The 18,240-nt window shown below is 37.0% G+C and overlaps 2 protein-coding genes across 3 annotated transcripts in view; both read left to right on the forward strand.

The window, feature by feature from the left end:
• Positions 1 to 779: 779 nt before the first annotated feature.
• On the forward strand, positions 780 to 5,795 carry LOC139972145 (monocarboxylate transporter 12-B-like). The gene is made up of 5 exons (XM_071979116.1): positions 780 to 833; positions 2,312 to 2,426; positions 3,008 to 3,151; positions 3,868 to 4,665; positions 5,141 to 5,795. Exons 4-5 carry the CDS (start codon positions 3,885 to 3,887, stop codon positions 5,287 to 5,289), a joined length of 930 nt encoding a protein of 309 aa, XP_071835217.1. The 5' UTR covers positions 780 to 833; positions 2,312 to 2,426; positions 3,008 to 3,151; positions 3,868 to 3,884; the 3' UTR covers positions 5,290 to 5,795.
• A 3,231-nt stretch (positions 5,796 to 9,026) lies between these two features.
• Positions 9,027 to 18,240, forward strand: part of LOC139971800 (cilia- and flagella-associated protein 337-like) — a 29,886-nt gene continuing 20,672 nt past the window's right edge. The window contains exons 1-7 of one of the 2 annotated variants that reach the window (XM_071978542.1): positions 9,027 to 9,176; positions 10,813 to 10,931; positions 12,598 to 12,702; positions 13,136 to 13,216; positions 15,723 to 15,791; positions 16,789 to 16,857; positions 18,140 to 18,174. In XM_071978542.1, the coding sequence (XP_071834643.1) occupies positions 10,836 to 10,931; positions 12,598 to 12,702; positions 13,136 to 13,216; positions 15,723 to 15,791; positions 16,789 to 16,857; positions 18,140 to 18,174 (455 nt within the window). In that variant the 5' untranslated portion in view covers positions 9,027 to 9,176; positions 10,813 to 10,835. Of the gene's footprint in view, positions 9,177 to 10,812; positions 10,932 to 12,123; positions 12,703 to 13,135; positions 13,217 to 15,722; positions 15,792 to 16,788; positions 16,858 to 18,139; positions 18,175 to 18,240 lie in introns of those variants that run through there. The other variant, XM_071978541.1, reaches the window with a different exon arrangement.

Genomic DNA, 18,240 nt, shown 5'->3' on the forward strand with positions numbered 1-18,240 from the left:
TGAATTATTGAGGAATTCTGGAGCTTTCAACGAAAACTTTGAGAACAATAATTTTAGTTGATATTGGCTGATAAGCGCACAACAATAAACTGTGCGCGCGAAGAAAGCAGGAAAAACCCACTGTGAAAAGATGCTGGGGGACCTTTTGTGATCAGTTGGGCCACTGTCCGGTAACGGTCTATCGGGCCCCGACAAGCTGTGAGGTATTCACAAAGTTATGGACATTAGAATGCCGCTTCAAATGTCTTCAAGTGGTATTGGGTGCAAGAATCCAATCTTATTTGTATAGTCTTTATCTAATTTGAAGAAGAAGAAAAATGGCCAAATAGCTGTTCAATCTGGGGAGGGAAGAGTGTTGAATGTGGAGGATGAATGACAAGAGTCTTATATATATTATATATATATATATATATATATATATATATATATATATATATATATATATATATATATATATTAATATATATTAATATATATGTTAATGCTGTAGGCAAATATGGCTACAGCATATATTGTAATTGTCCATGTATTCATTCATCATGGTAAAGTGTATAGAGAAATATCACTATAAGACCACTGGCTTGTATATAATATATTTGCCTACCCGTCTCTTTGTATTTTTAATGAAAAAAAAATAGTTTTGATAAGCATACGAACAAAATTATGAACGTGACACGGATAGTTCTCGCCGTGGTGTGAATTAACCTATTGTATACAAATACCGAAGTATTAATATAAAATATGTTACTTGATAAGGGGAAGAATTAATCGCAACTTTAGTTGAAGGTTCACATTTGTTCGCTTGCTTGGAATACATTCGGAAGGTTAATAAGGTTTGTGAAGATATTGAAAGGTAATATTTATCATCATTTTTTAGATCAGAATCACTTTTACGGATGATATCGAAAGGGAATATTTATTAATATTTTTTAATTCAGAATCGCTTTTAAGGATGACAATTTTGCAAACCTTGCAAACCTATAAATTAATATATGCGAAATTCTATTATACAACTGACAGGATATATCACAAATCTCCATTCGTCTGATTTAAATATATTTTGCATAATTCTGCCTTATCTGGGAAACTTCGTCTATTTCTGGTGGATATGTTACCTGTTTGCTCTTATTTTCAAGTCATTCATAAAGCAAAAATGAAAGTGCACTTACTTGTTATACTTTGTGTTTTACATATATGCAACAAGGATTTTCGTTTTATTTTTGGATACCGAGACGATTATCCAAAAAGCATTTCGACGTGGAACATAATATATCGTTTAACTTATTTACTGACTATTGCTAATATAAGTTATAGTAGCCTATACAAATAATGAATGGTTATGAGTGCAATAGTGCAAATATTTCATGAGTTGAAAGATGGAATGTTCCATTCAACGAGGCGCAGCCGAGTTGAATGGAACAAATTACATTTTTCAACGAATGGAATATTTGCACTATTGCACGAATGGAAACCATTCATTATTTGTTATATACAACATATTAGATTCAGATGGGTAAAATGCACTCATGCAACAGATTGTTTCGAACAGACAGGTTTCTCTGCTCTCTTACCATTGAAAAAAAGTGATACCAAAAAAGTATAACCCATGGTTCTATTTCATAGAGTGGAATAGAGCGGATTTTGCATGCAATCAACGAGCAATTGACCAATCAAATGACCAGAATACAATTAGGTGTTGTATAATAAAATATAACGATTATTACTAATATAAATTATACTTCTGAAGAGAAACGAAGCCATTTACCAAAAAATGTCACTAAGATGGTTTGGTAAGACAGTGTGCATCTTTAACAAGTGAAAAAACAACGACTAAGTCAGTTGCATATATTAGATATTGAGTGCAATTGAAAAAAATCAATCTATAAGAAAATCGGTGTACCATCTAAACACAAAAAAAGAGTGAAATAAAATTTGGGTTATTTGAGCCAAGAGTTTCAATAAAATTGGAAAATGTGATATGATCAGATTAGAGATTATTATTAATTTAATGATATGACGGATAATGTATGTTGTATCATACCGTCACCCTCCCATGCACTTATCTGCAATGACGACAAGACAGCTCGAAATATAAAATTTCGTGCATATGCATATTAGAAAAATTTGCTAGTTTGAAGATTAATATGTAATCGAGTTTCTTACATTTCTCTTCGTTAATCCTTGTCCGTTTTTTTTCCTTCTTCTTCTCTCGATTTTACTAGAGGTCTACATCATCACCATGGCAACAGCTAACATTGTTTTGAAGACCAAGCTATTCACGGCGATGCTTATTCGAAATTTTATTTTTCAGGGTTGCATAAAATCGTTCGGTGTAATTATTGCTGACACTGTCAACCACGTTAATGCATCTCTACCTGTAGTGGCACTCTCCTTCACTATTCTGGAGGGACTCAATTTTTTATCAGGTTTGGAATTCCTTTCAGGGGAAAATCAGTAACAAAACGCTTTATAAATCGGCGGTATCTCTATTCCATACCCTCATGCATGCAGGCCCGCCATCAGGCAAGGAAACGGGGGATGTTCCACTGTCCCCTCCCCCGTATAGATCACTGTTCCCCAATTTGAGCAACTACCGTGGATACACATAAAAGAGTTACAGGGCAGAAATGTTGTGGCCCTCCTCAAATTATTGGTGTCCTTCCTCCTACCCCCACGCCCGGTCCCTTACCCCGCCCTTACTTAAAATTCCTGGCAACAGATCTGCCATTTCCTATACCTTCCTACCACAAGGGCCTTATACTTTCATGTTCATGCATGCATGGTTATATGATGAAAGTTAACCTGTCGTTATTCACTGAATATACATTTTTTATTTAATATATATACTTATAATAGATAAATAATGTATATACATTTTCTTAAAATTTATTCCATTTTATCAGTGGCCCCACATCATTTCATTACGAGTTAATTGATTTGAAGCTCGTACCCATGACAAGGGTAATTTTTTCTTAATTCCCCTACAATTGACATGCCTTCTTTACAGCACCGATTTCCATACTGGTTACAAAATTCTTCCCGAGAAGGATTGTCGTGGTTTCTGGAGGTTTTCTCGTCGGTGCGGGTTTCATTTGTCAGGCGTTCCTAGCCGACAATATTTGGCTACTTCATGCTACAAATATAATCACGGGTAGGTAAAGCTTTGAAAAAACACATCATGCTATAGTGTACTAATTACTTATACTTCTGCAGTGAATATGGGCAAGGCTAACCGAGATTTTAGGACCACCCAACACCCCCTTTTTCTTTCACCATATACTCTTGAACGTGTCACCCATGCATGCACACAATGCACGTAGGCTGGAACTTGAATGCAGGCGTGTGATTTGCGTTTATCAACTGTTGCGTATAATTACATTATTATTATTGAATAATATATGCTTATATGAGGTTATGCTCTAATGAAAGTTTAGAGCAGTACTGATGACATTGTAAACCAAATCCCGAATACTCATTTTTGCCATTTCAATTGTTGTACGGTGACGTCAAAATGTTAACATCTTTCTTTGCATGCAATATTGCTACAATTCATGATTTTTGCTGCAAAATGTTTGAAATAAGGACATTCTCATGTGAGCGTATAATAATTCAATATTTTGTGGTAAAATGTTGCAAGGACCGTAGATTGTAAGTACATCAATTTATCATTTTGCTGCAAATGGTTAAAATTGATGACATTTGATAAAAATAATCATTTTTTGTCATTTTGCAGGAAAATGTTGAATTCTTAATTTCGTGTCCATAACTAAATATGATATCATACATCTATATGTATCATCAGTCTTTCGTGTGATATACGGTATTTATCCATTTGTATTCGTATTTTTTTTATAACCTCTTGTATAGGTACAGGATTTGGCCTGATGTATCTCCCAATACTTGTAGTTGTAGCAAAATGTTTTGGTGACGCCTACGGAAGTGCACTGACCGCGTGGAACATCCTTTCCAACACAGCTATGGCGTTATTGCCGCCTCTGCTCGAACACTGGAGGGAAAAATATGGACTAAACGGTGCCCTTCTTCTCTTGGGGGCTTTCACGTGGAATATTATGCTATGTGGGGTACTTACTCCGAGAGACTCCGAGCAAGACCCGACCGACTCGGATAAAAGACTCGAAGGTAGTGTCGATAACCAAAAAGTCGACGGAAACTGTTCGGTTTCAGAGTCGAGAAAACTTCAGCAACACGTGCTCGCCGCACATCCGACTTTACGTTTTCTTTACTTGGCACAGTTTTGCAACATGTTCGTCCTTATATCGTGGGCGATGTTTCTCTTACCATACGGCGTCGAAAAGGGCCACCGACAGGGCGATGCGGTCATTCTATCTACCATTGGTGGTATCGGGGTAGTCCTTGGTCGTATTCTCATATTTTTGGTGTTTTATTGGAAATACCACAATAGTTTAATGATGATAGTAACACCGTTGCTGCTGTTGGTATCATCATTCATACTACTGACACAAATAGAGGAACTTCCATTTCTTTGTCTCCTCTCGTTTATCTCGGGAGCAAGTGTTGGATTTATCTCTTCGTGGATATTCGCCTATACGAGATATGTCACGTGTTTCGCTCACTTCCAATCCGCATCAGCTTGGTCATCTGTAGTTTTAGGGGTCGGGATTATATCGAGTGGCCTTGTGTCAGGTAATGTATACAAAATAATCCAAATAAATAATGTAAGCAAGTTTATTTAGTGTTGGAAAGTATAGTAAATTGTACTCTTTGTTGTTGTTTTTGTTGTTGTTCTTGCATGTTGTTGCGGTAAACCTAATATATGATGTATTGTTATATTAGGTAGACAACATTTGATACAACGATTCACCGAAGAATTATAACGGCTTAAGTGTAAGATTTACTGCAACTTGCCATACACTAAGTTTTCAAACAATAAAGTCAGTGTCTTTGCCCATTAGCAATACCCCATTTTCCAACAGATACATGAAACAAGTGCCTAGGGGTCCCATTGGCAGTTTCAATTTTCAACTTGACACAGAAGTATTTTTTAGCACAAGTATACACACATACACAGATTATGTAATATAAGGTGTATATATATATATATATATATATATATATATATATATATACATTGCTACAGAGTGAACATTCCTTTTTTCAGGTCTGGTTCACGATTTTCAGGGTACCTATGATGATGTGTTCCTGTTCTTAGCCGTATTTGTTTTAGTCGAGGCCGTCTCCACCTCCGTATGTATTACTTGCACCAGACGTAACCCGCGATGTAACTATACTGACGAGGATAGGGAGTAAACCTGTCCAAGTATATCGACCTAACAGGCAAACTTGGAGAAATCAATCATATATATGGATAATCTAAGTTGATGTAATGAAATTGCGTTAGTTATATCGCGAGTCTTTGACTTCGCGTACGTGTTAAGACGACAAATGTGTTTGTTCTTGTCGAGTTGACATTTTCGCTGTCGAGTTACTTTGTGCAACGCAATAACTCTATAATTTGAACTTTCGACAAGATATGATATTATCATAATTTGTCAAATTTAGACAAATATCGTATTTTTTGTTCGTATGTGACAATATCATGCAAAGTACCAACTCGACCTGAGTTATATAAATTTCGTCACGTATCAACGTTAGCGTAGTTCTTCCACTCGTATAATATTGACAACAATCGAGTTATTAAGTTTTTTTTTGCTATCTGCAACGTGTTCATTATATAAATTCTGTTTCATAATGGTTAATATAAATGGCGAAGATGCCAAAAAATATATCACAGTTATCACATATTTATGTTTCGTCACAATGGTTTTATATTTTTTAACTTTCTCCTAGTTGTTGATCTTTGCACAAAAGTTGTGTTTTGTTATAACTGTTATACCTGGTAAAATGAAGTAGGTCTATAATCAGGGGCGTATCCAGGATCCAGGCCCGGGGGGGGGGGGCGCGAATTACTATCTAAGCGGAGCGCCACCATCGGTTGGCGCTCAACGTACAAGAAAATTTCTGGTTTTGACAACCCCCAGATCACCGGAAATGGCACATCTCGGGCTTGAAAATGACCAACTAGATGTTCACTATTGCCTGAGTAACCAAGTATTTTCCTAATATTTTTTTTCTCCATCCGTAACCTTTTTGAAGATTGTCACCAGTCACACATCATGTTCGACCTTATCGCATCTCCTGTGGATCATTGCTTTTGTAGGTGATTCTACGTCGCGGCCCACAATACCCGTCAGCCCCACTTTTTAAGGTTTTAAGCCCATTATTCGTTCAGAATTTGAAAATTCACACTTCTCGTGAAATCAATTCACTTCAAAACATACCCATAATGTTGCACAAAATTTCATCTATGGACAGCCAATACAGAAAAACCTCCATGTTTAGGAATGTTTGTCAGGGAAATTTCGAAAATTCGGACACAGTTAACATATTGGTGCATGGGCGCAGATCAGTCTTGGATAATGGTGGGGACGCGTGTCTGTTCTCTGATACTATCTAAGCGGAGCGCGACCATGGCTTCGCGCGTAGCGTACAAGAAATTTTTGGCAAATACTCCTCCCAGATCGCCGGAGACAACATTTCCCAGACCCAATGATGCTCCCATACCTCCTTCAGTGTTAGACCTCGTGGCTTAGAAATTTAGTTTGGGGAAATGCATGGACGTCTGCAGAAAAAAATCAGGGGAAAAAATAATCCAAGTAGACTTTTGTATACGATGGGTCTGGTTTTGTAACTCATCGGGAAGCGATTAGAGGGGTGGGCGTAGGGTTGTGGGGCGCGCATTTTCATGCAGATGGGAAAAATCTCAAGAGGTGATGGGTGCGTCCGCCCCCCCCCCCCCGCCGGCAATGATACGCCTTTGGATCCACTACATGATATTCACAAGAAATGTGCTCAATTCTCAAATCGCATGCGGAATTTATTTTTAGATTCATTGTATGAGTTACGGTATACTAGGAGTGGGGTTACAATTAGCATTCAGTTCGCGTTGTATAACATTTTGACTCTACATGACAGTGTTGCATCGAAATTATGTCTAGTGCAGTTCGCATATAGATCCTGGGCTAATACCGAAGTCCCCCGACTGTTCCCCGACGACTCGCTTGAGTTCAAGACCAGCCACAATTGGTTTCATAGCACAATTTTACCATTGTTTAAGGCGTCCATACACACACACGCGTCATGATATACTATATACAGTATATATATATATATATATATATATATATATATATACATTAGTGAGAGTGAGAGAGGAAATATGGAAACGTCAAAAATGGAGTTGTCGGTGTAAGAGGTAGGCTGAGGCGCACGCCCCTTCCGAAATCCTCGATCCGCCACTGACTACCCTGTGTATATAATAGGGATCAGAGCTCTATTATGACTGTTCCTCTTTCTCTTCCCGGTGTCTAGGCGTTTTCTTCTACTCCCCCCTTTTCTCCTTTTTCTCTCCTTCTTCTTTTTCTTTTCCCTTCCTTCCTCTCCTTTCTCCTCTTTTCCCCCTCTTTTTTCCCTTTTTTCTTCTCTCTTTTTTCTCTCCTCTTTTTCTTATACCCGGGGGGCGCGCGCCCCCCTGGATACGCGCCTGATAATGGATTTCTCTTGCGTGTTTTCTTCTGTTTTGTTTGATCTATATGACTCGGTCAGGGGGTAAGAAGCTTCCAAAAGTGGGGGGGGGGGGCACAACATCAGAGGGGTACTTTCTCATTCCACAACCACCACTCGTTATGCGATACACCGATACACACCGGCCATATCACACAAATATATACGATGTGTTAGTATATGCTATCAATAGTAATTATTGAGATTGTTAACCGTGCTACAAAAAGATATGGGATGCCATTTTAAAAATAGCATGTACAGACTAAAAATAAAGAATTGAACTAAAATATTAAAATTAACAAAGGCTTAAGATATCCAAAAGACAGTTCTTCATCAAAGGGGCACATTTGATTTGCCAGTAGGGCACATTTGCTATTTTGGGGGAAAGTGGGGGCACGTTCCCCCAGTGCCCCCCCCCCCGGCTCCTACCCCCTGGACTCGGTATATACGTGCTTAAGGTTCACTTGGATCGTTTTACACCTTTCAAACTGACTAAGTCATATAATATATCATTGTACACAATAATATATCCCTCTATATGAAACGTAACGATTTAGGTGGTTATATATGCCGTTTGGACACTGTTGCGTAATATGATGGAATATCTTTCATATATTCTGCATATATAGGTTGTATATAGACACCCATGCAGACAGACCTATTTTACGACTTTTTAAGTGCCGCATTAGACTGTGCATTCCGCTATAGAGAGGTACACGCATATTATATAAAGTAGTAATAGTAATTTGGGTCTCGTCTATCCGACATGCTCAGTGATTAACCTCCGCCACGTATCACGATCTTGCGCAAGGTTAACTGCTTCCTCGAAATTGTTAATGTTAACATCATTATTAAAGTCGTTAGTATATAAACATACTGATTAATGTACCGTTTCTATATATATACTGGCAATTTAGCTGCATCATTAATTAAGTGTATACGCGAACGCGCTGCAATAAATCACATATACGAAGAGCGTGCATATGTATGAACCCGCGGGCGTTATACAAACGGGAGCATCTTATATACCGCCTTCGAAGCGTTACCAATTTGTGTTTGAGCAGCACAGAAACGGTACATTAATGACGTGTATTCGGTTGTTATGGCTGGTCGTTGCGTGGAACTGCGTTGCGCTATTGCTACGGATGCATGAGAACAAACTGAAGTTGTTTTCACTATGGATACTGAGGAACCCGTACAATAGAGTAAAGCCAAAATTCTGGCGCAAATTTAGATAACAAATTCAAGTTGAGGCTATATGAAGTAGTGAATACACAATTTCAGATCTCCATTTGAATTAGAAGAATAAAGGTGTGCGTTTGCCTCGATGCGCAACGCACACATAGCGACCGTCTTTTGCGTACTATATCACGGAGAGTATCATTAATTGTTACGCAATAATCAATCACCAGAGAGCAATTTCCTATGTACTTGTGTACGTAAGGAAAGGTAGCTTTGGTTACATGACCGTGCACTGCTCAAGGAATCAATGATGTGACCGACAGGAAGGTTGACATACCGGGACAGGACGATTGTACTAAATATATAGTAAAGGCTGCCTCATACCACATACGGTAAGTTTAAGTTTAAAATACTTAGCGTAATTATCTCAATTATATAGGTAAATGTAACAGGAATACCTATATACTTGAATCTTTGAAATACATGGACTTTAAAGCAGAATTTTGCGTTTGGTCGCCGTTTTACTACTTTTTTGACATGTCCATCGAGTTTTTTCACATATATCAATCACAAACAGCAAACTAAGATATTAGCCAAGTTTTTCCCTGCCAATAACGTTAATTGACGAGTAGTTAAGGATATTTGCAGATAATGAGAAAAGTGTCCACGACAAATTCCACATTTAAATTAATCGCATACAGTTCCCCCAAACCCACTAGTTTGAATTCAACCAATCAGAGATGTAGGTTTAGTTATGAGCCGTTGCTAAAAATAGATTCAAGACTTTGCGTTGGTACAACCAGGGAGTTGTTATGGAACTCCCTGGTACAACTGCCATATAGACTGTACACAAATCAAAACATGGTGTTGTATTACGTATTGGTCAATGACGTTCGTGATGTTAATATTCATATTATGGGCGAGGTTTATTGGGATCCCAACGGAAAATATCTTGGAGACATACAAAGTTGAAAGTTCCAAATTTTTCGACTTTTATGCCACCATTTGAAGTAAGATCTAAATAGATAAGCTAGTTATGTATGTCGTTATCGCATAATGGAGTCAGTGGGGTTGAGAAAAATCATAGAAAAGGACGCAAAATGCTGTTTTAAACTGTAGCCAGTATATAGTGTTCCAGATCATTTACGCTCAGCCTAAACAAAATTAACGTTTAAAGCTATAGTTGAAAATAAACATATCTGTGACTTCATCCACTGTCTTGTGCTTACGAGCTTACCCTTTCCTCCTTATTCACTTTAAAACGAGTTGATGTTATTAGAGTGCAGGATTTCAACCGTGTTTTTTAAGGATACAATCGACGATAATGTAAGCATGAAAGTAAAACAAATATAAACCTGCAATTGTCATGTAAATGTTTATTTGTCCAAACCTATGCATGATAAACACAAGTGTATTGCAAATGTATAGCTTTGAATTTCCTTGATTTTATTGATTACTAAATTGCTTGGTTGAATTCCCTTTTTTCCGGAAGGAGGAGGTAGGGGGCTAGGCCTGACGTAAGGTTTGGTACCCAATTTGACTAAATCCAGTGGTTCAGTATATTATGTGTACACGCAACATGTATTATGATGATCTCATTCATAGCTTTCGAATTGTAGAATTTTCTATACAGTTAAGGAAAGTAATATCAATATAGGTATACCGAAACAAAAGAAAATCGTTTAATTAAAGTTCGTCGGTGAAATATTTCTAACAGGTTACTTTTTAACCGGACCCCTTTTTCCATTTTTTCTATTTCTGGCCTTTCAATTAAGTTGGAGTCACGTATATAGATCAGTGGCCCTGGACCAGGATCCATTTGACTTATGATACAAATTCTGCTCTGCTAATAATAACAGAAACAAGCAATATGTATTCGAGTATGTTTGCGTGAAGAGACCGGGTGTGGAGTAATTATAATTTATTTGGCTTTCTTGTCAACATTCCCAGTAAACCGTTTCACATCGTTCAACGTTTCCCATTCTTGAACTGAAATGTTTAACCTTGATTTATTATCATTTCTTCCAGAACAAGTTTAAAATCTACAAGCCATGAGTCGTCGGACGACAACAGATAAGATGAGTATGTTTGTTCCCTTGGATAACTCCGAATCAAGTTTCGAGTCAAGCACTAGCTCAGAAAACAGGGTAAGCCCAGACCATACCGTACTTCCCTAGCTCCGAAACTTAGGTGCATAAATCAGACCAGGCTCCAAGCCACACTCATCCAGACCGTTTCTAACATATATACATTACTTAAGTATACGTTTAATTATATTGTATGGTTCAGCGCCGATCTACCTAGAGGAACTCCTCTATGAACACAGGACAGGTACGGTACTTAGATCAAGCACACAACACATGATATGTGTACCTGCTGTACGCACTTCCACCTATGGGGACCGCTACATCAAGCACACAACACATGCTATTTATACCTACTGTACACACTTCCAACTATGGGGACAGCTATAGATCAAGCCTTCACAACACATGCTATTTGGACCTACTCTACACACTTCCACCTATGGGGACCGTTACATCAAGCACACAACACATGATATCAATACCTACTCTACACACTTCCACCTATGGGGACCGCTACATCAAGCACAACACATGTTATCAATACACTTCCACCTACGGGACCGCTAGATCAAGCACACAATACATGGTATTTGTACCACTGTACAGACTTCCACCTATGGGGACCGCTGTTTTGCAAGAGCAGGTCCACAAATCTGGAACAGTCTTCCCTTACATTAAGAAACAATCCAAGATTTGTCAACTTTTCAGAAGAGACTCAAGTCGTTCTTATTTGTAAATGCTCATTATCCCAGCTGGTTAACCCATGTTTTGATGACTGTTATGTTGTTTTTACTGTGTACCTTGCACAAGCAGCGCTTCTAAGCAGTTTCTAGCTGGATAAAAGCGCTATACAAAGTCATATTTATTAATATTTTTATAATACTATTTCTTCTAACCTATATGTCGATGCGAATCCTCAACTATTTTAATCCGAGAAAATAATTAATCAATTTTTCTTATAGCGACAATGATTTCCGACAATGTTCCCTTTCATTTCACGAAAGGCGTTAGACACCATAAGTAGTACAAAAGGATTTTCCAGCAAGGTTACCTCATTCAGTTAACAAAAGAAATAAGTTGAGTAGAGCTCGCCCCATTTTCTGTAAGGAATGCACCCTTATTTAATACCCCTGGCCCAAAGATCGATAAAGCTGATGGGGTTTTTCAATCACGGTCGATATAAATCCCTATGCAGTCCCACAACATGCGGGGGGTTCAGTTGCTACAGTAATAGCAAACAATAGCGTTTGGAAATGCAAAACCGCTTTCGAATGTTTGTAAACGTACGGGGATCGTTTTAAATTAACTCAGCGTGTTAGCGCAAAGCTTAGGATGCTCAAGTTTACGACCATTTATAATATACAATTTCATCTTATCCGTTAACTCTATGGAAACAGCTTTGCTTTACCCGCTTCATTGTGAACGAAAATCTTTCCTTCAGTCGTTGGCCATTCAAGTAACAATGGAGATTTTATAGTTTTCAAAGGTGTTCGCTCGTTTTACGAAAAGATAACACTATAGGTGTAATAGGATTATCATATAGTCTATTTGTTTGAGGAAATCTTGCGACATGGCGTTTAGCCCTCAGAGGGCGTTATCTCGGACCCCTCCAGATAGGGGTGGGTTAAGGCTAGGGTGGGGTTCAGTGATGGCTGCAGCTAAAAGAGACAGGAAACCAGTGAGTGAAGAGAGTGGAGATTCAGACGACTCCGATTCTTATTTTCAGGATAATAAAGGAACAATGTCTAAACAGGGGGATGGAGGGATAGGAGTCAAACTCGAGGATGAGATGAACAACGACCATCTACAGAAACTACAAGAAATATTCGAGGTAAAGTTCAATCAGAAAATCAAGTACATATTTACTATGTAACACGTCAAAATATCATGCAGCATTAAATGTGCCTCCGTTATAGGTTTTAATGGATTTTTCCTTTTTTGTGTTTGTTTTGGAAATGGCAATTGTTTTATAGAGTTAATATCCCACGGTTAGAGCTTTCTTTATAATTTACTATACATAGGTACAGGGTGGTGTACTTCTAACTTTATGTCGGGAGTATAGGGGTGAATAGGGGGAGGGGTGTACTGTACACCGCCTCCCTCCCTCCTTTATATGGATCCGCCCCTACTAGGCTAATAGCTGAGTATGCGGGGGGGGGGGCAAGGTGGGGTTGACACAATAGTAAAACCGACATGCAAATATTCTTCATAGTCAAGTTTGGTATATTCAAGGATTTTTTCCTTGGTTGGTTCTTTTCCTGCAGGAGGCTGACGAAGACGGTGGAGGTGGCCTGGACATGGAAGAGTTTAGAGGAGCCATGCGTAAGATTATGGGAGAAGGGATGGTAAGCTTTATATTAATGACATCATAAAACAAATGTAGCTATTTGCTATTGTGAAAGAAATATAGTTTCAAATCTCCTTTGCTCTCTTGTAAAGTGTATGTCCTGTATAGCATTATTATCTAAATATAAATATAAATATTTATTTATTTATATATTTATATATATATATATTTATATATCCATATAAACTCAATTTAATGATATGCTTTATAATTATGCTTTATGATATAATTTTGTGGTTTACTGGATCGATGATTAAATTTGTTCTATATACAGGCCTACAACTAAAATTACTATCGATATAGAAATGGTTGGTTGGTTTTCATTGGCATAGTCCACTGAACCACAGATTAATTGCAAACTAACCGGGTATGCAAGCTATATAGGCAACTCTGCAATAACAGAGTGGTTGTTTATCGGCTCATCGTTCATTATTACAGTTCTTATGATAAAAGCGTCAGTTTTTTTCTCTCTCTCTCTCTCAAAAAAGTTTTGATATGATGTATCATTTATTTATTATTTATTTATATATTTATATATATATGTATTTATATATCCATATAAACTCAATTTAATGATATGCTTTATAATTATGCTTTATGATATAATTTTGTGGTTTACTGGATCGATGATTAAATTTGTTCTATATACAGGCCTACAACTAAAATTACTATCGATATAGAAATGGTTGGTTGGTTTTCATTGGCATAGTCCACTGAACCACAGATTAATTGCAAACTAACCGGGTATGCAAGCTATATAGGCAACTCTGCAATAACAGAGTGGTTGTTTATCGGCTCATCGTTCATTATTACAGTTCTTATGATAAAAGCGTCAGTTTTTCTCTCTCTCTCTCTCTCTCAAAAAAGTTTTGATATGATGTATCAAATAAATAAACTTGTTTCGGTTCAAACCGTTCCGTATTTGTTGGAGAGAGACATTTAGTTGGCAAAACTATGGAGTATAGAAAGTAGCTACTGTACTCTGAAATCGAAAATAACCCTCAGCACGGTATATATTTCCTTCCTTTAAAAACACAAAGAAATGTTTCGCGCCGTATTTGATCTATGTTTCCACTTTACATTGTACTATATCGATAATAGTTTCTCTATGTGTTTGTTTTACTTATTATTCTTTTTCTGGAAAACAAAACAGGACGATGTAAGTATTGAAGCTTCAGTCTGGGTGTGACGTTTTCTTCTAACTCCAATTTTTTTTTGTTTTTTTTTTGCACACTCACCACCGACACTATACATATTTGGTTTTGTCAGAACTTACACGATTCATCTTCCTTTCATCTGTCATGAAATCTATAACGTCTCTAATCTCCCGTGAAATAAAACACATATATAGTCCTTGTATATAAAGGTTGAGAGTTCACACTGGAAGACTAGTGCAGTGGGGGTGGGGGCGTGGATCGGTAATGGCGGGGTTAACCATCGATCATCCTTTCAAAGTACCACAGGTACAGCAATGTTCTGATTTTTAACTCTCGTTTTGGGATTCACAGAAATCTGAAGAATTACCTTACCCCACTCCCATTCAGTAACCATAGACCTTTACCGCACAACATCCATGCACTTCCATCCTTCCTCCTCTTGCGTAATATATGTTTTGCTAGTTCTAAAGTAGCTGGCTTTCCTGCACTTAATGAAATGTTGTTGCACTTCACAACTTTGCACAACGTTGTCAAACCAAGAATGTACTGATATCAGAAGAATCAACACCCATTTAGCCCCCCCCCCCACCCGCTCCCCGCGGTCACATATAACAAACCTTCCAAAAAGCACCTTTTTTGTTGTACTAACTGAAGTTTCTTCCTCGGTCCAGTAAAATATTTTGCACTTTGCCACTTTTCTAATCAAGAATTGCATGTTTAAAAGAATAGTTACTGTATTTTCAACCAACGATCACTGGTTATACTTTTTGCAGCTTGCGAGAGAGCACAGTCAGTATAGTTATTTTAATATGCGTATAGTATGAATGTAAATGGGAACATATTTATTTCTAGTATCTAGTATCAAGGCCAAGAATTATTTTTACAAAAGTGTCTTGAACTTATAAATGAACAGAATTGGTTCAACATGGTTTATGTTAAATATAGGGATATTTTCGAGGAACTATTTTGATAAAAAAATGCTGCTGATTTTTTTTTTCAGTTCTCCGAGAGGGACTTTGATTATTGTAAATTGTTTGAGGTTGATATTGCAGGCATGGTCATCAGGATAACGTCAAATCCTAAAAATGCTCCAAAACTTATAAAAGTTTATTTATCATGACACAGTTAACTTGAAAATTGCATCGAATTAAAGACAGAAAGAAACTGCATCTATAGGGATATATTTATTGTCCTGGGCAGGGGTATAAATTAAACATGTAGATATAATTTTGCGTTTTGCGAGACCATTTTTATGCTACTCCTAGCATATTTGGTATGCAACAGTTTGTCAGATTATGTGAATTAAATTAATTTATGAAACTATTTGATAATATTTTAAATACGCAGGTGGACGATAGAGAGCTGGCCATTGTCTTCATGAAAGTAGATGCTAACTGTGATGGCACTGTCGATTGGGTGAGAAGTTAGAATATTTCAAATTTTCGTATTTCTTTGTATTAATTTACATATACCGTGTAAGGAAGACTATACTGTCAGTGGTAGGATGAAAATATAGGCGATCTTTTATGTCGGTATGCTTGAAGCCAATTAAACGAACCATTTAAGGTTCGGATGAGTTTTTTAATTATGTCTTTCGTTTAAGGTATACTTGTCTGTAAAGGACATTTATAATGCCCGAACATCCCTTTAATGCTTAAATTGATGACGTCATTTCCTCATTTCATGCGTACATTCACTGTAAATACTAATAACTGAATCATGTTAACCTCCTTAGTATCACAGCTCAAAGGATGAAGTTCTCAGTAGATATTTCTTTGATAAATATTCTAACCATGTTATGTCGTTACGATATATAGTCATGTGTTTCAAGTTATCGGAGTGTATATGCTGAGGCGTCTGTGCAATGTACCGTACTTGATAAGCATTCACTCTTTAAAGGATAAATTCCCGAGAAAAAAAACAACAACAAAGATACTGCAGTAATGATCCTGCAGTAATGATAGTTAATAATCCGTCACATATTAATATTTATATCTGAACTCTAGGGCATCTTCCGAAACATGTATACGAGAAGATAATAGCACGGTGAGGAGAGGAGAGGAGATGTGGGGATGAGGGATGAGGGTGAGGGATGAGGGGTGAGGGTGAGAGATTTTAGAGTGCACGGTTGAGAAGAGAGAATGTTGCGTGTATGGGAGAAGATAATAGAATGGTGAGGAGAGGAGATGTGGGGTGAGGGATGAGGGTGAGGTATGAGGGTAAGGGATGAGGGTGAGAGAGTTTTAGGAGTGTGTATTGTTGGGAAAAGGGAATGTTGCGTCCTTCAATTATACGGTCAACTCTATTCATTTCCTTACTTTTTTGTTCCCCGTTCCGACTGCCTCTTTTTCTATTTTTTGATTTAATGAATATCCATATTCACTTTCCATTTTTCTCTGCTTCCGACATCCAGGATGAATATTTATCATACATGCTGCTTGAATACCAGGAGAAAGATCACATGAGCAACTTATTTAAAGAGGTCAGTATTAATAAACTAATAATAGTTAATGTAACTTGTAATTTTTGATTCATCTTTAAAGTTAGTCATAGAACTTTGTTATAGAAATAGAAGTTCAAGTTTTTATCTCATCCGTGTTATCGACGTCCCTATGCGAAATCAATTACGAGTTATCGTATTGAAAATTCATTTGATTTAAATGTACTTAATATTTTTCTCTCTGTTTGTTTTATCAAAGTACGGCAGACCGACTTTTTTGTGCGGCGGGCGGGGGGGGGGGGGTGCGGGGGTGCGGGGGGGGGAGATGTGTGTTACTTATGAAAAATATAACTTGTCATATATGGTCTACATTTATTGGTCAAAAAATATCGTAATAACACTTTAAAATGCATATAATATGTTTAACATTCGGAAATTGTTCTTATTTTGTCAATTTCATGCGGATATAGAGGGTAAGTTTATATATTTTGTGAGTGCGTGTGTGGTTCTTATTTCTTCTCTTTTCTTTCACTAAAAATTGTGTCTTTTTGTGATACTCCTTTTGCAAATATTGAGTAAAACTCCTAAAATCAAATAAGGCTCTATACTCCACTACCCAAGCGGACTTGGAAGTGAGATGTCACGTGACAGAAGCAACCACCTGGTTGGAATTAATCTTATAACAATAATCTGATGCAATATGAATGACTAATATGACTTTCATACTTTCTCTTTCCTTGTTTGCTAATCACTCTAATAAAATAATAATTTTTCCATCTTTTTTGCTTTTCCATTTTTTTCTTGCGGTTGGACAAACCGAAACGTTGTAGGAATTACTATAACTTACATTGCAGTTGATCAAACTAGAACACATTGTTAAATTATTACAGTAAGTGAATTATAATAAATCAGGGATTAATGAGTTTGACTGCGATTTCTTCGCCTTTCGTCGCACAAACACATTTTTATATCCCTGGATGAACGGAATTAAAATTTTAAAAAATCCACAAGTTTACACTTTTTACTTCAATATTCGAACTCAAACTTGACCAGTTAAGCTATAATGAACTATGTATTTTGAAATAGAACTTAAAAAAGTTCAAATCAAAACAAAAACCTGTTGTTTCTTTATTTCGTTTTTCTATTGCCAATACCCATTATATTAAAGTTATTTATAAATATTGCATTTCCCAAAAATAAATCAAGATAATAAGTTTCAAAGAATTTACATTCTTGGCGTATTCCTGAAAGCAACCTTCAATATGGTTATTTAATGATGAAACGTTTTAACATATCCCTTTTCGTCACCTTATACTTGTTCCAGATACCATTTCCGAAGCCTTTACGAGTCATCGCGAGGTGAGACAGCCTTCACTCTATCAGTTACATGAATGTACCGTTATTAATAACATAATATGACATCAT

This window comes from Apostichopus japonicus, chromosome 8 (assembly GCF_037975245.1).
Source record: "Apostichopus japonicus isolate 1M-3 chromosome 8, ASM3797524v1, whole genome shotgun sequence".
NCBI classification, from domain to species: Eukaryota; Metazoa; Echinodermata; class Holothuroidea; order Aspidochirotida; family Stichopodidae; genus Apostichopus; species Apostichopus japonicus.

Bases quoted from the DNA above. Each gene is read 5' to 3' on its own strand.
- LOC139972145 (XM_071979116.1), top strand. From the start codon at position 3,885: ATGTATCTCCCAATACTTGTAGTTGTAGCAAAATGTTTTGGTGACGCC. The intron at 4,666-5,140 runs GTAATGTATACA...TCCTTTTTTCAG, and splicing joins ATCGAGTGGCCTTGTGTCAG to GTCTGGTTCACGATTTTCAG.